Source organism: Emydura macquarii, unplaced genomic scaffold (genome assembly GCF_026122565.2).
Source record: "Emydura macquarii macquarii isolate MOO-44397 ecotype Brisbane River unplaced genomic scaffold, CSIRO-AGI_Emac_v2 contig_1253, whole genome shotgun sequence".
In the NCBI taxonomy this organism is placed as follows: Eukaryota; Metazoa; Chordata; order Testudines; family Chelidae; genus Emydura; species Emydura macquarii.
Genome location: NW_027131390.1, coordinates 58,326,744 through 58,348,553, shown reverse-complemented (window position 1 = coordinate 58,348,553; position 21,810 = coordinate 58,326,744). Strand labels below are relative to the sequence as shown.

Sequence of the window (21,810 nt, the reverse complement as noted above, 5' to 3'; positions counted from 1 at the left end):
TTATATAACAACTTGTAAGCCAGTGATGACTCCTCATGTGCATTATAAAAATCCCATATAATATCATAAGCATTGTTTGTCTAACTCTCCACTGTGTCTTCTGTCTTTACCACCACCACCCCCACCCAAAAGGAAGATTTGATTATCTCCGCTGCATCAGCCAAGACAGCAACACCAGCTGTTCTCATTGTGCAGCCTCTTCCTCACGGCCTACATGTTAATAACCTGATCATTCCATTTTCTCCTTCAACTGCCGGCTGCAGCACAGCGAAGAGACAAAAACCCAGGCCCATCTGCAGCAGCTGTAGGCACTGAACTGTGAAGCCACTGGGGATTTATAAACTAATCTGTAACACAACACTGCCTTGTTTTTACAAGTGAGAGGCCACATTTGTGCAGACCTGATCTTTTCTTGCAATAAACTGGGGGTGAGGGGGATGAAAACAAGATATCTAATCATTTGCTTGGAAAATATATGTATATATTTTTAAGTATTTTACTTAGTATTTAGCTAACCTCAGAGCCAGGTCATGGCTGAATTTCTAATACAGTTCACCTCCTCCTCCCCATTAAAAAAATACACCCAAAACTTTGTGTCTTAAAAAAGAACAAAAAAAATCTTCCAGACCCAAAGTGTTTTCTCAGGGGTTCCTTTATACAAAGGAAATAATTTTTGAAATGGAAAATAAACCATCTGTGGAAAAAATAAGCTCTTATTTCTCCATCTTTTTTACTGATCTGAATAAGTCTCCAACTGGACTCTTTCAAATGTTTCAAGCAGGTATGTTTAACATCTCCCAAGGGATGCTGTAGCACGAAGACCAATCATTTAACAGAAAATAAAAACAAAAACCTACATCTGTTAAAAGATAGAGTTCTGAGAGATACAGACCTTAAGGATGAGAACACCTGCTGTTCTGATTGAGGCAGGAGTTGCATTGTGGGAAGCCCCAATTTGAAATGAGACAGGTGACAGCTGAGTGGTACCATCTCCACGTATGAAACTTGGAATGTCTAGCACAACATTCATTTCTGCATTTTGATTTATATGCACCGTTATAATCTGTGCTCATTACAATCACTTAGAGCAACACTACAGGCCTCATTATGGACTGTGTGCTCTCTGCCATTAGTCTTTAAGAAGTATAGTGCTCAATTTGCCCAGCAACATGCGAGGTCCTGACCTTGAAGCTATTAGGGAGAGGATTAGACTGCAGTGTGACCATGTGTGCAGACATGAGCAAACCAAATTAATTTCTGGCAAAGGGAGGCACCAGGCAAAGACCCTGTCCTTAGGACACCTGAGAACTTCTCAATTCCCCAATGGAGATAAGCTAATGGTGTGTCTAAAGGAGCCCAATTCTGTAGGTAAAGCACATTCATGGTATTTAGAGGAATATTAATCCAGTTTCCCCACAAAGTATTTGCTTGGCTGATCAGATTAAGGGATCTTGTCTTCAACAGCACGCCCCCCCCACCCCCACCACAGCAGGCCCCAAGAAATCTGTGATACTTCACAGTCTCAGACATATTGCACCATGTGTACCCAGCTGCTACAATAATTAGCTTATGAATGTATCAGCTGGTTCTGTGATTTTTATAAATAATAACTAACCTACAGAGCAGAAAGATTTTCATGAGCCTAATATTAGCAAGAAATTGCAAGGTGCTCCTAACTCTGAATTGTCATTGTGCTAAATGCCCTGTTTACACTCATGTTTTATACTACTGGATTTCCCCCTGATGCCATTTATATATATTTATTTTGCATCAGCGATGGCAATTTATTTGTGCAAGCTTTCTTCACGACAGCCATTATTTGTCCCCCCCTCGACCCTCTGTGCATTTGTACACTTATCTACATCAAAAATATCCTTTCACCTGCTCTTCTTCTATCCCTCCATCTATTTATTCAAGCATTCATTCACTCACCCATCTATTTTGGACTGTCTATCCATCTACAGTATCTGTTGTTAGGTAGCAGCGTGGCTAATGTGAGAAATCACTAAACCATCACTACACACACAGACACCCTATCACTCACCCCTTTATAATTGCAAGTAAACCCCCTCTAGGTAAAGATGAAAAGTCTGCATTGGTTTTTTTTTTTTTTGGTTTTTTTTGTTTTTTTTCTTTCCCATTTAAAACAATCTTAGTGTGCCATCCAAGGAAGTTTTACAGTACCAGGCAAAAAGAAAAAAGTGTAAATGTCAAATAAAACAGTGACAGATGACAGTATTCTCTATTGAATAGCACCGTTTCTTCGTGCATGTTCAATGAGAACTCATGAATTATTAATAAACAAATCTCCTTTTCCTGTTAAAAATCTCAAGTTGGGTTTTTGATGGGGTTTTGTTGTTGTTGTTTTGGGGTTTTTTTGTGGTGATTGTGTTGTTCTGTGTATGATACATGGAGCTTTCCAGGAAAATTATTTTCATTTAAGAAATGCTGATACAGAAGTTGACCAGGATAGAGCAGTTCATGCTGATTTTCATTTGTGGCTTGATTTATTGGGAAGGGGGAAAAAAACAAAAAACAAAAAAAACAAAAAGGGAGATTTCTACCCCGTCCTCACTCACCTCACTCATCCAGGATCTTTGAGCTACTTTTCAATGTGGTTACAAGTGAAGCCAGCTTAAAAGAACTGACCGAGAAGACTGAAAAATGACACACCCTTCACAGAGATTTCGGATCCCCCAGCTCCCGATGCTGCATCCATGCACATGTTGAGTGGCACTCCACTATGAAAGCAGACCCATTGATTTCAACAGGGGGTTTGACACTAGTCAAGGTGAATAAGGGTGACCGAATCTGGCTCTTAATGTCTGCTTCTGAAGTTCTTAAACAGGGCAATGTCTTCCATAAAAATAGGAGGAGGAAAAACACCACAATTTTGTGTAAAAAGCTTTTGGCTCTATATTCAGGCACACCCAGTACTTGTGGTTACCAAGGAATTCTGCTAATAACTTCCTTACTTTCACCCCAAAACCTGAACTTGTATTTAGAGCTCTGCCCAATTTATCTTCTTAAAAGGAACCATAGAGAAGAGCTGACCTCTATTTTTGCTGTTGTTCCAGTCAGAAAGGATGAAGATTTTCCAGGCATTTTATTAGATAAAGCAAATAATATCGTATTAATGTCCTATTTTTAACCTCTCTGTCTCCTAATCAAATACATTTCCCATAGCAAAACAAAACAAAACTGCAGGAGGCCAGCCGTTCCCACTGTGCCTTTATGCTGTTAGAGGAACAGCCTGCTTATTACACTAAAGCATTTAGGCTTGGTGCACTTGGAACCCCCTTGAGGGATGGGTTAGTTGGTGCAACAAATGTAAGCCCTATTTGCTGTCACTTATCATTGATCCCTTTTTAGCAGCTTGACCCTTTTACTTTTGTAGTACTTAACATAGCATGGGGGAGGGGGAAGGAGGTTAAGAAAAATGGAAGCCAGAGGTATCAGAGGCAGATAAGACTAGATTTAAAAAGCTTTAAGAGGGTGCATACAAACACCCCCATGTTCTATGCTTTCAGAGCCTCACTTGTAGTCAACGTAAGAGCTAGGTGTTATTATTAAATGATAAGAACGCTCAGGTGAAAAGTCCAGATTTAGATATATTGGTCTTGAAGCCAGTGGCTATATTCAGAGCAGTACATCTACTGATGTCCACAATGGAAACAGGTTGCCTAAGGTAACTTATTTAGATACAGCATAGAGGCGTGCACAGGATACTGACATGCTTTCAGCACTGATAAAGCTTTATTGCAGGCATGTAATTAAGCTGATTCTGTGCTTCCTCGTGTTCAGATTTTTTTTTAAATCAGAATTTTCTACACTGACATTTTACAGGGATTCCTGTGAACGCATGAGTAGGCAAATGAAGCGTTTTTAGTGAGAGTGATTCAAGATTCCTCTCAAAATAAATGTAAAAGGCCATTTCCTCACCCACATCATCAGTGCAGAAAATGTCAACATATGTGACAAAAAAAAAAAAAAGTAATATTTGATGTATGTCTTGAAAGATTTTTTTTTTAAAGTTACACTACTAACCACAGAAGGATCACTTGCTAAATGGAATCACATGAAGTCCCTTGAACAAACTTTCAGAAGCACAGAAAGCTCTCTTCTCTTCACTGATTGGGACTTTTCTGCAGTGCAAAATGAGCCAGATAATATTCAGCTCTTGTTCCTTAGTCACCAAACTCTCTTTCCATGAATCCAATAAGTGTCTATTCAAATAAATAAACCCCCTAATGATTTGAGATAACCTAATCAAGAAAGCTGAAATGGATAAAAGACTAACTATAATGGAGAGTTCTGTCATAGGCTTCAATGAATTCTTGATGAGGAGGTCAACTGAACCTTAAAAGCTTTACACAGAGATTTTGTTACAGATCAAGGTTAATCATTTTATACCTTGAATTTACTAACTAAAACTGATCAGTATTTTTTCCTCTTCCAAAATTTCAGACCAAATACTAAACCACTTTGCTATGACTAGTTTCCCACTTTCTTTATATAGTAACTTTAAATCCTGGCATATTCCTAGGCTAATAAAAATGAAGTTTGTTTGCAGTTCCTGGTACGATATTCCTGAATAAAAGGGACCTTGTAAGATTTTGCGTCTATTTAGGTTCACAGATCTCAAAAGAGCACAGCCAATGATATCTCCTGTAGGAGAGGAAACTAAGTCAGTGGTTAACACAATGGACTGGAACTCATGTGACCTGGGTTCTCACCTCTACCAGAGATTTCTTGGGTGACTTTGGGCAATCACTTAATCTGTGTGCCTCAGTTTCCCATTTGTAAAATTGGTATATTTCCCTACCTCCCAGATTTGTTGTGAGGATAAATTCATTATGTCAGTGACTTTGTGTAATGGGGATCATATAAGTGTCAAACAGATTGTAGAAAAGATTGTAGACTGCAGAGAAGACACTGGTGTCTAAAGATACACAGAGATTTGAAGATCACTGATTCAGGGGCTTGTCTTTCTATATTTGCCATGTGACCCTATGGTGCTGTATCACACACACTGAACCTATGGGTACAGACATATCATTCCTGTGCATTGCACTGTAGGATAAACGTGTCCGGTTGTGCATGTTCATTAACAGCTAATTAGATGATCACTTATAAGGTTGTTGAGGGGTATGAAATATATCTACGATTATTTAAATGAGAAAAAAAACCTTACCATACTAAATATATCCACATAGATTTCAACCAGAGAGAATGAAAAAAGCAAGGAGTTTCTGGAGTTACCCCTACCCCAGTGTCCTTAACTCAACCTCTTTGTTCCTAGGTCTTACGACATCTATGATCTCAGTACAGGGAGGGCAGTTTCGTGCCTGATTCTGCTCTTAGCTACACTGGTGTAAATCGGAGATGCTCAATGGTGTTACCCCTGATTTACACAGATACGAGTGAAAGCAGGTTCTGGCCTCTCTGGTTTTGTTTGTTTGAAATGGTGAAAGGAGCTGCAGGAGCTAGACTAGCATCTCTCAGGGCCAAGTCTGCTACTTATCTAAAGCAGAAGTACAACTGCCAACTGTAGCAGTGCAAGCTTCTCCATAATGTCCCATCCCTTTTCTGGAGGAATGCCTTCCAAGGGAGAGAGTGTAATTTAGTCTCCTACTCCCACGCAGTCCTTGGCCTCTCGGCTGAGCCTGCCAACAAGGGTGCCAACCAGCGTCCTGTCTGGGACTGAATTAAATTCCCCAAGATCATTCCACATAGGCCATGAAACAGCCATCAGATATTACTACAGCTCTTTAGCCTCTAATAATGCTTTTCACTGACAGATCTCAAATTGATTTACCAACGAGGTCAGTATCATCATCTGCATTCTACAGAAGAGGAAACTGAGGTACAGAGAAGTGACGTGACTTGCCCAAGGTCACACAGCAGGTCAGAGGCCGAGCTGGGAATAGAATCCCAGGTCTGCCGACAGCCAGATTAGTGCTCTATCCAGTGGACGACATTGCCTCCCTGTGACTTTCAGCCCAAAGCAGGCCAAATTTAAACCGTTGGCCTCCAAGGGAAAGTCTCTGTATCCCATTAGCAAGCCCCTGAGACATCTAGCTCAGTCAAATACATTCTCTTAAATACAGTCCAATTTCCCTCACAAATAAAATGTAACCAAAAGAACATGAAGTGGAGTCGGATACCTAAGTACTGAGGTTCACCATGCTGCACTTGGAAATAGTCACAAGACTGTGCACACAGCCTAGAGTTTCTCTGAACAATGAGGCTACTAACGAAGAACCTCCTTGGAGCAGGGAGCCTTGGATCAGCTGGCTCTACTCATAAGAGTTGGTGGCAATTTAACTAAATAGGGGACTAGCAGACAAGTGGACTGAATTTCAGAGGTGCTGAGCACACAATTCCTGTTGGCTTCAGAGGGAGTTGTGAGTGCACAGTATTTCAGAAAATCAAGCCATAAATACCTGTATTTAAATTGCAAAGGATCAAACTTCAGATAAAAACATACACATAATGAACAGTAGAAAGTAGAAAATCGGAGATTAATGGTCTCAGGACTGAGATCATTACAGGGGTTAAATTCCTTAAAGAAGACTATCGCCATATTATCTTCACACCCTTACCTCTTTGAAGCCCTGCATCTTTTATTTACCCTGATTTCCAAACACCACAATCTGTGTTGTTGGTTCATCAGAACCCTCACTCCTCTAGCTGCTAACCTAATCTGCAAAGGGATTTAAGAACAGAGATGGATGAGTATTAAATTAGAGGCCAATTCATTCCACCAGTGGATAATCCCAATTACAGTAGCCACTTTCATTGGGTACCAACTCTTCTTCCAGAAAGAGGGCAGAAGAAATGGAGTCCCACTGACTTTTGGCTATGTGAGAAGCATCCTAATATTAAGGAATTTTTAAAAAAATGTCAGATCCTTGTCTGATACTCATTGGCAGTTAACACTGTGAAGATCTCATAGTCATAGGTACCGGTTTTGAAAGAACAAAAGCAACTGCTTTGCTAGTAAACTGGACTGATCCCAGTGGTCAGGGTTGGGGAAAAGGAAAAATAACAGGGGAAGCTTATGCAATACTTCAAAGCCTGACCTGGGGAGAACAGCAAAGGAATGAACCCTGGAGAAGAGTCCAATCAGACTCTCCTTTAATATTTTCTTTCTTTCAAATCTTATTTCCCCTCCAAATAAACAGATTTTCAAGAGCGTTCTGAGTGGCATTACTCCCACAGAAATCAATGGTAACACTCACAGTCATTCAACGAGAGCAGAGTTAGGCTACACAGAGTGCTTCTGACCAAAGGCAAGGTTATGTGATGAGAGTCCCACAGCGCAGGGGGGTGGTTTGAAGGGGGACTGTTAACACCACCCTCACAGCAGGCGCCAGGCGCTGACTTCACATCAGCTGTGGAATCTTACTGGAGCCCGGAGCTAGTCTATGGGGGTGGACAAGTAAAGGGTCTTCAGGCACATGAAGAGGTGCAGCACAGTTCTATTTCAGTGACAATCACTTGTTCATCCTCACCCCTCAGTGCACCCCATAAGCCAGCTCTATGCTCCAGCAGTGTGTCATGGTAGTTAGGACCTCTCACGATGGTGAAGGCTGGAGCACCACAGGGAGTCAGCAATGTTGCCTTGGCAGAGCTGTGAAACTAAACAAACATCAGCTCAGAATCCCTTTTGAACTGGCTGCTGTTGGGGGCCGTCAACACAACCTTACATTTAGTTCATTCTAGACAAGGACGTTCATGGGTCCCTTTTTCAACCCTCTGCTCCATGTTTTCAAACTCTGTCACATTTTTTTTTTTCAAGTGGGACAGGAGGGGGCTTATTTTCATCGTAGGAGAATGGCTGGTGTTCAGTTCTGCCAGGGAAGGACTCAGCGCCTGCTCACTTGAAGCATTTGAATTGGCACAGATTGACACTGGTGAGCCACCCGAATTATTTTTGGGTGGTTCAGTGCCTCTATTTCAAGAATCCTCTGGGTAAAATGACAGGAAGTTTGCAAGCAATTTCGAGCCAAACCTCAGAAAGACTGGCTTTCAGTCTGTGCTAAAAGCTCCTTATTAAAAACTGCCCTGTCCAGACTGTGTGTGTAGCTTCGATATTTGCATGAAGTAAAGCAGTAGTTCTCAACCTTTCCAGATGACTGTACCCCTTTCAGGAGTCTGATTTGTCTTGCGTATCTCCAAATTTCACCTCACTTAAAAACTACTTGCTTACAAAATCAGACATAAAAATACAAAATTACACTATTACTGAAAAATTGCTTACTTTCTAATTTTTACCATATAACTATAAAATAAATCAACTGGAATATAAATATTGTACTTACATTTCAGTGTACAGTATATAGAGCAGTATAAACTAGTCATTGTCTGTACAAAATTTTACTTTTTACTGACTTCGCTAGTGCTTTTTACGTAGCGTCTTGTAAAACAAGGCAAATATCTAGATGAGTTGAGGTACCCCTGGAAGACTTCTGCTATCCCCCAGAGTATGTGTACCCCTGGTTGAGGACCATTGAAGTAAAGAATAAGGGGCACGTTTGCAAAATCAATTGTGCAGTTTTTATATTTACTGCACGTTTACCACATATGTCATTTATTACACAGTGGAAAACCGTTAAATGCACAGTAGTTGTGCCAAGTGGCATTATGCTTTTAACAGCTTTATTCGTTTAACAGCTCCAATTCTCATTATATTTTGCCATGTGGTATATGAGATTTTTATGCATTTAACAGTTTAAGAGGGTTCCATGGTATTTTCCTTTTATGTATTTCATATTGTGCCTGTGTGTTGCTTTTTTTTTTTTTTTTGAGAGGGGGGGAGTTGTCAGCTGTAACCCATGCACCTCCACATAAGACAGCAAAGGAAAATAACGATTAAGAAGGGAAAGAGAAAATGAAGAAAGGGAAAAGGAATCAGCCTATGCCAGGGTATAAATACATATAAGGGTAAGACTCTTATAACAGTATAGAAGTATGGCTTTTAAGGCCTTGTTTCGATGCCTTTCAATTTTTTCATCAGATTTATTTTACTTCTGTTTGAATACTACTGTTTTCTTGCCTGAAGGAAAGGAAAAATATATGTATCTAGCAGAAAGTGTGTACAGGCAACACACTCTCCCACATACACACAGGTTGTTGCCATCTCATAACAAAATTGCCCCTTTCACACAGACTTAAACAGCTCCTTCTAAGCCAGCAACACATTCACTGCCCTCCCTATACCAAACTCTGCCTACCACCCTCTCCACAAATTTGTTCTGGCAGATTTTTTTTTTTTTTTTTTAAAACAGCTGGATAAAATTTTCATTTAGTCGATTCCTACAAGAATGTTAGCCTTACTTTGAGTTCCCCGGTATGTGTTTTCTGTGTTCAAGGTGAGAGCTAGTCAAAGTGAACAAACTGTTAGCCCTTCTCCCCCAGCCCCTCCTTGTATAACGGCAAGGACTGACAGTGAATAATTTAAAAGGCAGTACTGTATACAGTAGATACTGCATGTAAAAAAGAAATATCTGCCTCAGCTGCAGTTTCCTATTGGTTTCCCAGAGTTAAGCATTTAAGAAAACAAAATAATTTATTTCCCAAATGAGGAGGATTTTTGGAAGCTTCTTGTTCCACTACCAGAAATTTTAGCTTACACATCAAAGTGGGGAGAGAGGTACGTGCATCTAAGTGACAGTGTACAAAGTGTACAAAAACAAAAACAACTACTTGGGATCATGAGCCGGTCCCTTTTCCATCCTATTTTAAAAGGAAAAGGAAACCAGTCAGGAGGCAAAAGACAAAACACGACAGGTTCCCCAGAGGTAATTATTATTGTAGGAACAGATGTATTTTTATTGGTAGGAGGAGGAGAAGGGTCTAATTCCAGCCCCAGTATTTGCTCTTTTAAAAAACCACTCACCTGACTTTTATTGGCAGCCACTTTGGCAAACAGGGCCTGAGACACCTTGGCCCTTTTCATCTCCTGTTGGATCTCGTCATAAATGGCAGCTGTGATGTTGATGTTGGCGCCGTCCACCTTAATGGGGAGGTCTGTTGTCGGTGTCGAGGTTTTGGCCTACCAAGAGACCATGAAAATAATAATTAAAAAAGTGCTGCTTTCAGCCCAGCCATCTGTGCAGAAATTATCAAAGGATTTCAGTCAGCTGATGCCAAACTGCATTAGCTACAGAGGGACACTTCCTGTCCATTATTCTAATCAAGTTAATTGTGATTGGAAATAATTGCAATGCATTCCTATAGGACGTGCAGGGCCCTGTCAACCCTCTTTCTTCTCTCTCTCTCTCTCAGCATATTTATTTTGAACAACTTAAAGACAGGATAAGTAGCTGGGCTCTAGGCTGCAGGGAGACAACTAAGTTTCTTTTGATGGTCTCAAATGCAGCATATATGTGTGGATGTGCCTTTTTTTTTTTTTTTTTTGTTCTAAAAATGGCATACCTTGGAGGAAGAGCCAATTCTCCCAGAAAAAATGAGTAAATGGGTAGAGGTCTCTAAATAATAAATTATTACTCAATTTAATGCACTCCCTCAAGTCCTCTCATTCTTTATTAACGCTATATGTATGTCATTTGAGTATGTATGGTTTCCAATCATTATCATCATTATGCTAGCCAGACAGTCACCTAATTTCACCTAGGAAATCAGTGGAAATTAAAAAAAAAAATCATTTAATAAAGCCAGGCTTTGGCATGCCTTTGATGTGCCGCGCTCATTCTCCTAAATTCATATTGCGATTTTGTGTGTTCTGCTGCACTCCTTTTAATTGAATGATTTCCCATCAGCTTCTGTGACAAATGAAGGACAATAACTGAGGATGCCAGCACTTCCCTAGGTTGGGCTAACCTTAAAAGGGGGTTTGTACCAATACAATCCAGCAGGTCACTATAACATTTTTGTTTTAACCTCCTCAGCAGCACTAAAACTTTCTTGATGAGTAAAAGACTGAGAACTACATGCCCTTGCACTGGTGATTTTACAGGAGACGCTCAGTAATCTGTGTCAGCAGCGTCAGCTCCTCAAAATGCCAGATTTCATTCATTTTCCAGAGGCTAAATAGCAGAGCTATTAGAGCTGATCTAAACTAGGCTTTAACTCTGAAACAGCTCACCCTGGAATCCCTGCACCAGTCAGGAAGAGCCCTTAACGAAGGATGTATGTCACACACATAAATTGCCTGTTTGCGGTGAGGTGCAAAGGGCTTGGGAAAGTGATGGGCCCAAGTGGCAAAGCTCACAGCACATTCCAGATCCAAACCTCTCCAAAAGTTCTGAGTGTGGGTGTTCCAGTCTCAGATTTTGGTTCGGCCCCTTATAAATCTTTGCAGCTGGCCCCTGCCTTTATAGTGCAATTCCCCAGAGTTTGGGGTAGTTATAACAGGGTTTTGGTTCAGGCCCATTTCTAGTGTTAATTCTTAGCACTAAACTGCCTCATTGTCTGCATGTCAACAGAAAGGTCACCTAGGCCAATCAGAATTTTCTGAGCTCCCGCTCTTTTCTTCCTCCTAGCTCTTCCCACCACAAATCCTTTCCTTAAATCTTAAATCTTGAAAGGTTTAGGTGCCCCAACTTTTGACCCCCAGGTTTGAAAGCTGTCTTGATACTAATGTGAAGCTGGCCATTATTGGAATCTCTCATTGCAAATAATAAGCAAAGGAAGAGGGTAAGTGTGTAGCAACAATGTCAGAGCTCTTAAATCCTGTCTGTTATTGCTGCATCCCTTAGGCAAATTCGCCGCCGTCAGATCGATTTCTCTGGATTGACTGAGAGGTCAGTGAAGACCCGCTCAGTCGATCCAGCAATCGACGTATTAAGACCACCTTCTCAAGTGGCGTAGCGCTGCGTCGACGGGAATGCGGTTCCCATCGATGCAGTGCAGTGAAGATGGCGCGCAGAAGAGAAGCAGACAAGTCGACGGGAGTTACGCAAGTTTTTTGTGTAGCTTGCGTAACTCCGGTCGACTGCCGCCGAATCTCGGAGGTAAGTGTAGACAAGCCCTTAGTCTTATATAAAACAGAATGGCAAGAGCTGGCCATATGTATGCAACGACCTTTTAAACTCTCTGAGTTTGTTTTCAAAGCACTCAGATCCTTTTGCTGCATTAATATGGTACTCTCACCTTACACTGGTCCTTGAACAATACCGGAACATACCAAGGAAACACCCCACAGGGGAATTTCATCACCAGCATAGAATTATAGATGCGTGGCTAACTCCCCATCCCCATTATATCAACCCCCCCATTGCCCCTTATACCATATTAATAGTAGCTGATGATACCCTCTCGTTTAACCCTCCACACTGAAAAATCATTCCCAGAACTACTGCCTCAGGAGACTGGTATCTATGGAAACAATGTTTCAAAATGCCATTATATCAATTTCTCTAGCATTGTAACATAATTCCTAGGACAGTACAATTCCTCTTGGCTAGCTACCTTTGCTATATCCAAGGTCCCTCTTCTTGGTATTTAAACATCTCTGCTGGGAGGCAGCATGTGCAGGAATCACCGTACTTGAGATAAAAAATATACTGGCCTCACCCAAGCTAATACATTGTATATGGGAAGCAAAGTAAAACATGCTGCCTACAGGCTGGTCAGCAGCCTTGTTTTCAAAGGTGCCCAGGTCTTCCCAGAAGTGCCTACAGCATACCTTGGCGAACGCTGAAGTGGGATTTCACTGGTACACAGACACCATGCCGGCCCTCTGCCAGGTGGTGAGCTTCCCCCAACGTGCTCAAGAAAAGACAAGCACTGAGTACACAAAACTCTATTTGTCACCATTGCTCATCAATAGAACAAACATGTCAAAAACCTGCTGCCTCATTCATCATATCAAACTCACCTTAAAGAAGAGCTGGGTATACTTGCCTGTTATCCATTATGGGAAGGTGTTATCCATTATCCTCACTTTACAGATGGGGAAAAGGAGGCAAAGACGTGGAGTGCTTGACTAGCAGGCTGGGGGCAGAGACACAGTCAGAACTCTGGTTTTCCAACTCCCACTATCCACTGAACCACACTGAAACCTACTCCCAGAGCCAGAGTGCCTCATACCTAATTCTAGCTGTGGAATTTATTATACTTGAATATTTTTGTGAATCAGCAAATTCATTAATGTAATAATTAATGCAGAAACCTGTTTGGTTATGATGTTTTAAAATATCAGATAGAACAGTTCTCTCTACAAATCCTCATTTTCATGAGATGGAAACTGGGAAGATAATAGTTAGGCCAATGACCTGGGTTTGCAACACAAAATTCATTTTCAAATTTGTGTGAACAGAGTATGCTAGAAAATTATCTGCAATTAAAAAATCTTTTACGCACTATGTAGGTATAACAGGTATTAAAATGCTAGGATGTATTTGAACCACCTCAATTGTTTCTACAGAAACAAAATCCTGTCTTCATAACTAAACAGTTTGTGTTATGCTACCACCAATAACAGGACTGAGAATTGTGGCATCCAAGCTACAGCTCTCTGATATGAAACATACCCAGTAATAAGATTAGAAGTACAGATAACATGTATACAGAACTACAACTCCAATGCTTTACAGACTTCAGAATACTACAGTCACTCAAGTAGGATGGTTATACATGCCCATTCATCAGTAAAGTTTTGAATCAAGTTAAATGCTGGAACTGAGCTGGGTTGGCTCTGCAGTAAGGAATTTCAAACTAAACCTATGCAAATGTTGTGATGAGTGACAAAAGTGATTTGCTGTAATCACAATCGCCTAAGCACACACCCCTTTTCAGAAGCCTGTATCTTTGTAAGATTGCTTTCAGTAAGGGAGCAGGAGAAAATACACTGCAGTGTGTGTGCCCACGTTCTCTTCTAGTGGCAGATGAGCATGCTATATGGATAGTTAGGAAAGTGCGTGGTAACATAGCACGGATAAAAGCTTACAGAAATCTGAAGCTCCATCAATCAGAGAATAGTTGGTAGCAAATAGCAAGGAGTGATCTTCTGTTTCAACACTCCACCCACCTCACATCTCCATACTTGTAAAAATGATTACAAATGTAAACCTCTAAAATAAGGACTCTGACTTCCTAGGCAGAATACTGAGCAAACTGATTTCTATGAGATTCTCATTCACTGGGAAGCATGTACTCTCTTAGCCACACAAGCTTATTCCCTGCAAATCACATGTGAACCCAGGTCCATCTCTTCTCTCTGCCCTGCCCACTGTAACAGACACTAACAATATAGGACACAAGTTAGAAACATGGCTCTTTCCATAATCCATTATGTATTAGCCATACAGTGGACATACACCATTCATCTGTATACATAACACATCTATCCTCTTCCATGTACTAAAATACGTGCATTCTTCTTTGTATTTATGGCATTGATCATAGGTAAAATAATTACAGTGCCTTGCTTATCACCAATAAACACCTCTTAACAGCAACTCCAAAACGCTAAAAGAAATTTCCAAGATACATCTAGGTGTAGGGAACAACACACAGGAAAATACTGCGAAGCCCCCTCTCCAAGACCTATCTGCAGGATCTCAAGAAAAAGAAAAACAGTTAAAGAGGGGTTGTGCCTTACCTGAGGGGTTCTGGAAGAACTTGGACTGCTGGCTGCCGAAGACACCATGCTCACATTGGGGTTCATACTCCTCTCTCTCTCGTCCTGATATATACGATCCCGCTCTGTGTCAGGCAGGTTGAGAAAATTCTGCATTGCCCTCAAGTTTACCAGGAGGGATTGGGAAGCTGTCCTAGGGTCTTCTTCTTTACGCAGGATCTCTGACAGCAATCCCTGGTTCAAAAAATTAAAAAAAAAAAAGCCAAGTCATGTGTTGTTTTTTTTTTTTTTAATTTGTTTGGTGTAACCAAGCGGGTTGCAATGCTGAGAACCTACATCAGATTCTTAAGGGTTCTCCAGAGGGGGCACTTTGTAGAAAAGTGTTTGTCTTCTGGGGGCTGTGATTTATTTTGGGACTGTCCTATTCTGACCCTGTAATAACAATCTGAGCACGGAGGTGCTAGATAGAAAGGTAGATGTCTGAGCAAAACAGCAAAACTACAATTACCACCAGGTGCCTCCTGAAAATAGTTTAGGAACGGTTAGATCTCTCCCTCTCCCTGCTTGAAGCTGGGAACACTTGGCAGTCCTGTTCATCTTTACAAATCTGCCAAGTTTGGTAAATTTAGTTCCGACATTTAAACAGCACAGGAGGTTTATTAAAAAGAAAAAAAACAGCGTTTGGCTGGGTTTTGATGTTACAGGCCATTCATTTCAGCCTGGACAATATTTTCTCGTGGGAGAGAATGCAGCAAACATGAAAGCTTTCAAACCTATCTTCAAGGATTGATTACTGTAACCCTTTATTTGCTGCATCATTTAAAACATCATGGGCCTCACAATGCAAACATTAATTAATGAATAGCATTCATCCAACGTTGATGAACACTTTCATGCCAGCAGGTAGCCAGTACAGCAGAGGGCACTCATTTAAGGAGGATTTAGGGACATGAAAGTGTTATTTAATAAGGCCTTAAAACCAACAAAGGCACTTAAACCCATGCATAACTCTAGGCACTACCTTGACGTCAATATCACTATGCACAGACCTAAGTGCTTTGCAGGATAGGGCCTAAGACAAAACGCAATTTGTTAGAACGTACAGGATATACGACTGTACTCTACAGGGTCGTATTATACCTGCTATTGGCTTATGGATGTGTGTTTCACTTCCACAAGGTTACACTGTGGTAACTTCCTTCAACATATATATATAACTTTATTCAAGCAATAAGCACAGAAGGATTAGACTCGCAGGGAGAAGATGTATAATACAGTACTGGACATGCCAGTGAAGAGGCTCAGAGTTGGAGACTTCAAAGTATTTTTAAAAAAAGGCTGCTCTGTCCCACAACATTCATATGCCCTGTCCACCTACCAATCTATCAAGTTGAAGCATTACTCCAAGAAATGCTGACTAGAAAAGACTTTACTGCTGAGAATTCCATTACATCGCTAATGAAGCTTACCTAAAGCCATCACTGTTAAAGGGTCAATATTTACCAACCAAATACCGGGGAAACTGTAGTACCTCAGACACAACTGTGTGGTAACTGTTGACAAAAATATACCTCACAGTTATTTTACAGTCACAGCCCAGTGAAATCGCATTAGAGTTACAGTCAGTCTTACTTCAGTGCTCTTGTAATGCAGCCACATACTAGAAAACCCCAAATATTTACTCTTGGCTTATTTTCTGCCCTCACATCAAATAGTCCCCAATACCCTTGTTGGACATTTCCAAGATAGTTCACCAGTGACCAAAAGCCAACATTTTCCAGTGTTAATTGGCCTTATTCACTACACTTATTGACAAAACCAACAGCCTAGAAAACAACACATCTATGTCTGCTTACATCTGCTCACACACTGCCAGAACATACATAGAAGAGGTTTGCTTGAACTATGATCTGTTATGGCAGAAACCCCAAAACTGTTGTACACAGATCAATGGTGGTCCCCGAAGAGCTGACTGGTCAATGTCTCTCCTTAAAAGAATCTAAAAATACATTCTCCTAATATTACTTTAGCATGTAAGCCACTGTGGTAGCTGTCACAGAAGTACAATGGCATTGGAAATGGGAGAGTATTGGGACCATATGAGGAGAAGTGAAAGATGGTCTGTGAGGAAATCAGTCTGTTGAGATGAGATCCACACTATGGAAACATTCAAAGACCCTCTGGTGGTAATGGCTCTGGTGTTTGCTTCCATTACTGTACTATTTGTAACTTGCGTCCGCCCACTGCTAAAGGCCCCTCCCCCTAAAGGGGAGGAGTCACTGGACCCAGGACACAACTAAGTGCATGGGTCACTAATGAAAAAAGGAGTGGGTGTGGGGGTCACAGGTTTAAACAAAGGAAACCAGAAGGAGACACTGAGCAGAGAACCTCGGACAGCGCCCACTGCTCCCGGAAGGTGTCAAGGGAGTCGGCGGACACTGCCCGGAGGAACTCTGCATGGATGCATGAACGGACAGAGGAACAGAAGCAGGCCCCACAGTCGAGGCGGTGTGGCCTCCCTCTGAGGCCGACACTGAGGGGACGATGCTCACCACTTGGTGGGCAGGCCTGGGTACCACCCTACTGGCAAACCAGAAGCACAGGGGCAGGACAGGAAGTATAAAAGGCAGGCTTTGCAGCTCAGTCAGGGGGAAGCTGCTGGAGGAGAAGGACGCCTCTCCCTCTTGGGCTGGGATTTGAGCCCAACCCTGGGCCCGCTAAAGGGCCGCCTGATCTACCAACTGGCGGGAGCTTTGAGGGCCTGCCCTAGCGACTGGGAAGGGTTGCCAGTGGTCAGTGTCTGGGAAGGGCTACCAGGGGCCCGCCACAGAGATGAACTGCCCACTGCCAACGATTTGGAGGAGCTGCCTGCTGCCTGTGACTTGCCAGAGCTACCTGCCAGCAACAACTTGGAGGAGCTGCCGGATGCTAGTGACCCTGAGGGCCTGCTGGGACTGCCCCTCACCATTTACCCGCAGGAGGTGGACCACAAGGGGGGCTATGGGTACCTGGATACGGGGTGGAGGAAGTGGCCCAGGGATAGCCGACCTCAGTCTGGCTGTGCTCAAGCCTGGGCACTAGTCAGCGAGCTGCAGCTGAAGCCCCGCTGATCCAGTGGCCGGGCGCCCTGCCACTGCTAGGGCCCAGGGCTGGGACGCAGTGGAGTTGGGTGGGCCTGCATCCCCCTCCTCATCCCTCAGCCTGCGAAACCTCCACAGGCTGTAGCCGCTTTGCTCTGCTTGCCCTGCCCAAGACAAGGACTATTGACTTTTTACTGCTTTGCCTGCCCTACCCTGCTTGAAGGGCCTGGGCCTATAGACTGTTTACTTTGCCTGCTCCACCCTGTCTGAAGGGCCAGAGCTATAGACTGCGTGTTGGGCCTGCCCTGCCCAAGGGCCAGGGCCCACAGACCCTGTGCCTGATGGTAGCAAAACAGTGTGGCTTCCCTCCAAGGCCGACAGCCCAGGTCTACCCCAATCTGTTAGTTACCCACTGTAATATTGGGTCAATTTGTTAGCGCCCATATAGTTTCAAGACATTTCAAAATGCTTTTCAAATTTTCCAGACTAACAAACCCAGGGAGAGATTAACTGAAAAGGGGATAGATGTCCTAGAGGTTTAAAGTGTGAGATTTGACCTTAACCCTTTGCCATTCCAAGACAGATATATCAAATTCCTGCAGTTTTCCTTTAGATTCAATGGAAAACTCTCCAAATGGGATAAAAAAATTAACAAACAATTTTGCAAGTTTCCTAACTCTTGATTCTCTGGCTGTTTTGTGGCTATACCAGAAACAAACAAACAAAAATCTCAGCTTCCAAAATATTGTGTGATGTGGGGATTTTTCCTTATGCTCCCCTTTCTTTTCTTCCCCAACGCCAGGTTGATTTGAAAAAGAAACTTGTGAGCAATGGGAATGTACTTTAAGACAGCGTGCACTTTTTCCTTCCCCCTCTCCCCTCCCCACAGTATGTCTGAATTTATGGTCTAATTGCAAAAATGGAAATCAGACACATACACGAAAGTGCACCAGCAATTCTTTGCAAGTGCAGTCACTGACTCCATATGTAAATCGGGTATTTGCACGTACAAATGGCTATGCCAGTAAACTTTTGAATGCAGTTTCCAGACTTGTGCAATCAATCGAGGTAACTTCACATAATCTCAGATAACTCCACCTCTTTACTCTGATTCCCAGTCACATTTGTGCATGTGGAAAATTTGGCTGTACAAATGTTATATTGGAGCTCAGTCCATCTCAAAAAATGAGGGTGGATACGTTTGGTAGCCTAATGATTTATATGAATAGCAGGACAGCTAATGAGAAATGACAAATTCAGAGGGAGAAATCCCATTTCCTTCTAAGACTGAAGAGAATGCTGTGATACAGTGCACCAGCAAACAGTGCAGACAACAAAGTGACAGAAGAGACAATACCAGAAAATATCTTGAGAGCAATAACATTTACATTAATATAATTTTGAATTACCAGAGTATACACAAAGTAACCAGCAAGCACCATTATAAAAAAATAAAGTGATACTAAATAATCTGTTGAGCCTTTTTGTCACCTGCAAAAAATTAGGCTTTCAATATGCAAAACATCTTCCTTCCAGAAAAACAAATGATCGTGATTTCACTTAATTGTAATTTAATGAGGCATAATTTATTTTTTTTAAATGATATACACCAGGTGTGTGGTGAGGAAAGCATCCCAGCCAGACAAACCCTAGTGTTTCTATTTTTGAGAAAAGCCTAAAGCTAGCCAGAGACTGTTTTCATTTCTGCAAATTATGTTTCTGCTAGGGGGAGTTAAGGAGGGAAACCCACAGCATTCATACATTTGTTATAAAATTCCATTGGCTAAATTAGCTCATTCCAACATATATATATTTCCCATATTAAAACACACACACACACACACACACACACACACACACACACACACACACACACACACACACACACACACACACACACACACACACACACACACACACACACACACACACACACACACACACACACACGGCAATTTGAAGAGTAACTAGCTGTGCCAAACTTAAAGGGACACTCAAGGTCTGTCTAGTCTAAATTAAACAAATGAATAAATGGATATCCTTCCATCAAATGGAATCCTTAAGATACTTGTAAAAAGCGGGTATTTTGATAGGAATTGCGCTTTCTTTTCCACCATGGTGCTTATGGTTTAAAACCATCTCAAGTGGTGATTAAAACAAATGTAACAGTTAATGTAGGTCCCACTCATAAACAAAATTGTATACATTTCCTGAAGCCAGGTATCATACACATGGACAGTTTCGTTTACAATTCAGACTTATACCAGGAACTGTGTTTTACTTAATTACACATTGTGTCAATAACTGACTATAAAAAGCAAACACAGATCTGGAAAAAAGCAGTGTACATATTTCCAATCAAAATATAAAACTTTGAAGGTAAAATTTAAGTCTAGAATAACTTTGTCAGTGTCTCTTTAAGCTAGTTGAAAACTGGTTCACACAACTTTACTACTGGCTTCAAAAAATGAACCAGTTAATATTCCTTAGGTTTTTGTTTTGCACAAGTTCTATGGAGCCTTGTTTGCGATTTTATTTGTTTTGCTACCAAGAGAATTTCCACACTGAACAATTGGAACCTCAAAATGAAACCCTGTAATCAACTGTGGACAAGCAAACCTGCAAACTGCTGTGCGCCTCCTGAGAGAGGATGCATGTCTGCAGTGCAGGCAACAGGAGCAATGGGTGCTCCAAACCTTGGGGGATTGGGCCCTATGTGAACCATGGTGGTAGTAAATAGGGTGGAGACCTCGGTCTGCCTGGCGCAGTCAGTAGAGACTGACTATAAACTTTAATTGCTAGGCAATCTATGGGCTTGAGCCAAAACCCAGTGCAGTCAAGAGGAGTCTTTCCACAGTCTTCCCAATGGGCTTTAGATCAGGACCTGTAACTGATAAAGGACTCAGTGGAAAGACTGATTCTATTGTTACTAACTGGAAAAAAATTGTTGCTTTTTAAGCAAAGCATTTCAAAAGCAGTTTGTGTTGAAGGTGGAAATTAAATTGCAGTGTTGGCCAAATCAATGCACCGGGTCCACAGGGATAAACAGAATAGTCTAACGCTAAAAGATCAAACAAAGCTCAGGACAATCAAAGCCTCTCCCTTTTGCACCACAGTCTGGGTGGAGTTTAATACTTTGGACCAAACTTGAACAAATCCCACCTATTGCCCAAAAGCTGGTTTTTTGAGACAAGGTTTTGAAAGTTTGGATAATTTTTTCACGCTTTTTCTTTTTTGTGCACCTCTGCACTGCCTGGCTTTGGGAAAGGGCAGAAGGGAAAATGCTGAAATAACAGAGGATGTCTACAAAGCAAAGAAAAACCTGCGGCTGGCCCGTGCTAGCCGACTCAGGCTCGCAGGGCTCTGGCTGCGGGCCAGTTTCATTGTTGTGTAGACTTCCAAGGCTGAGGGACATGAGGGTCCCAGAGGTTGGGCTCCATCTTGAGCCCAGAAGTCTACACAGCAATGAAACACCCTGGCAGCCACAGCCCTGCAAGCCTGAGTTGGATAGTACAGGCATCCAGTTGCTTTGTAGACATACCCTGAAAGACTTGCTCCCATGGCTCAATCAGAAGCATGAAATAACTGGAACTCTCATGAGAAAGCCAGCTCTCCTTCCCAGCAGGTCTGGATAAGATTCAGATAAGCATCAGAACCTTTGGTGCTTATTCAAACTCAGCCTCATCTCTGAAGCATTAGTGATGGTTGACGCTTCCACACTCAGGGGGCAAGAGTCTTTTCACACCGGAGGGCAGGCACTGAGACACACCACTTCCATTTTTGTGAATGAGGACACTACACTCATTCCTAGTGGGTGATATCGAAACTTTACCCCCACAGCATCCAACAGTGAAACCTAATTTTACCATGCTAAAATGACCAATTTTTAGACAAACTATTATTACCTGCAATCAAAAGATAGAAAAGGAATGTTGTCAGGTGCACTGTACTTCAAGTCATTTTTAACAGCCGTTAGGCATATAAAGGAATTTCACATATTGTATACTTCTTGTCAAGACAAGTCTTTGCCATGACATTTCTCCAACTTCAACACTTATAGTATTGGCAACTGTGTTGAACAGACCATTAATCAGAGTGTTATATGAATGGCGTATTTTAAATGGTTTTTAAAAGACCATTCCTAGCCTACAAGTATGCAACAAATGACAAAAATATCTG

The 21,810-nt window shown here is 41.8% G+C and overlaps 1 protein-coding gene across 3 annotated transcripts in view; it reads right to left on the bottom strand.

The window, feature by feature from the left end:
* SATB2 (SATB homeobox 2) overlaps nucleotides 1-21,810 on the bottom strand; it is a 150,230-nt gene that overhangs the window by 35,981 nt on the left and 92,439 nt on the right. For 2 of the 3 annotated variants that reach the window (XM_067548963.1, XM_067548961.1), the window contains 2 exons: nucleotides 14,573-14,785; nucleotides 9,905-10,060 (listed from right to left, as the gene is read on the bottom strand). In XM_067548963.1, coding sequence (XP_067405064.1) covers nucleotides 9,905-10,060; nucleotides 14,573-14,785 — 369 coding nt within the window. The remainder of the gene's footprint in view (nucleotides 1-9,904; nucleotides 10,061-14,572; nucleotides 14,786-21,810) is intronic. The other variant, XM_067548962.1, reaches the window with a different exon arrangement.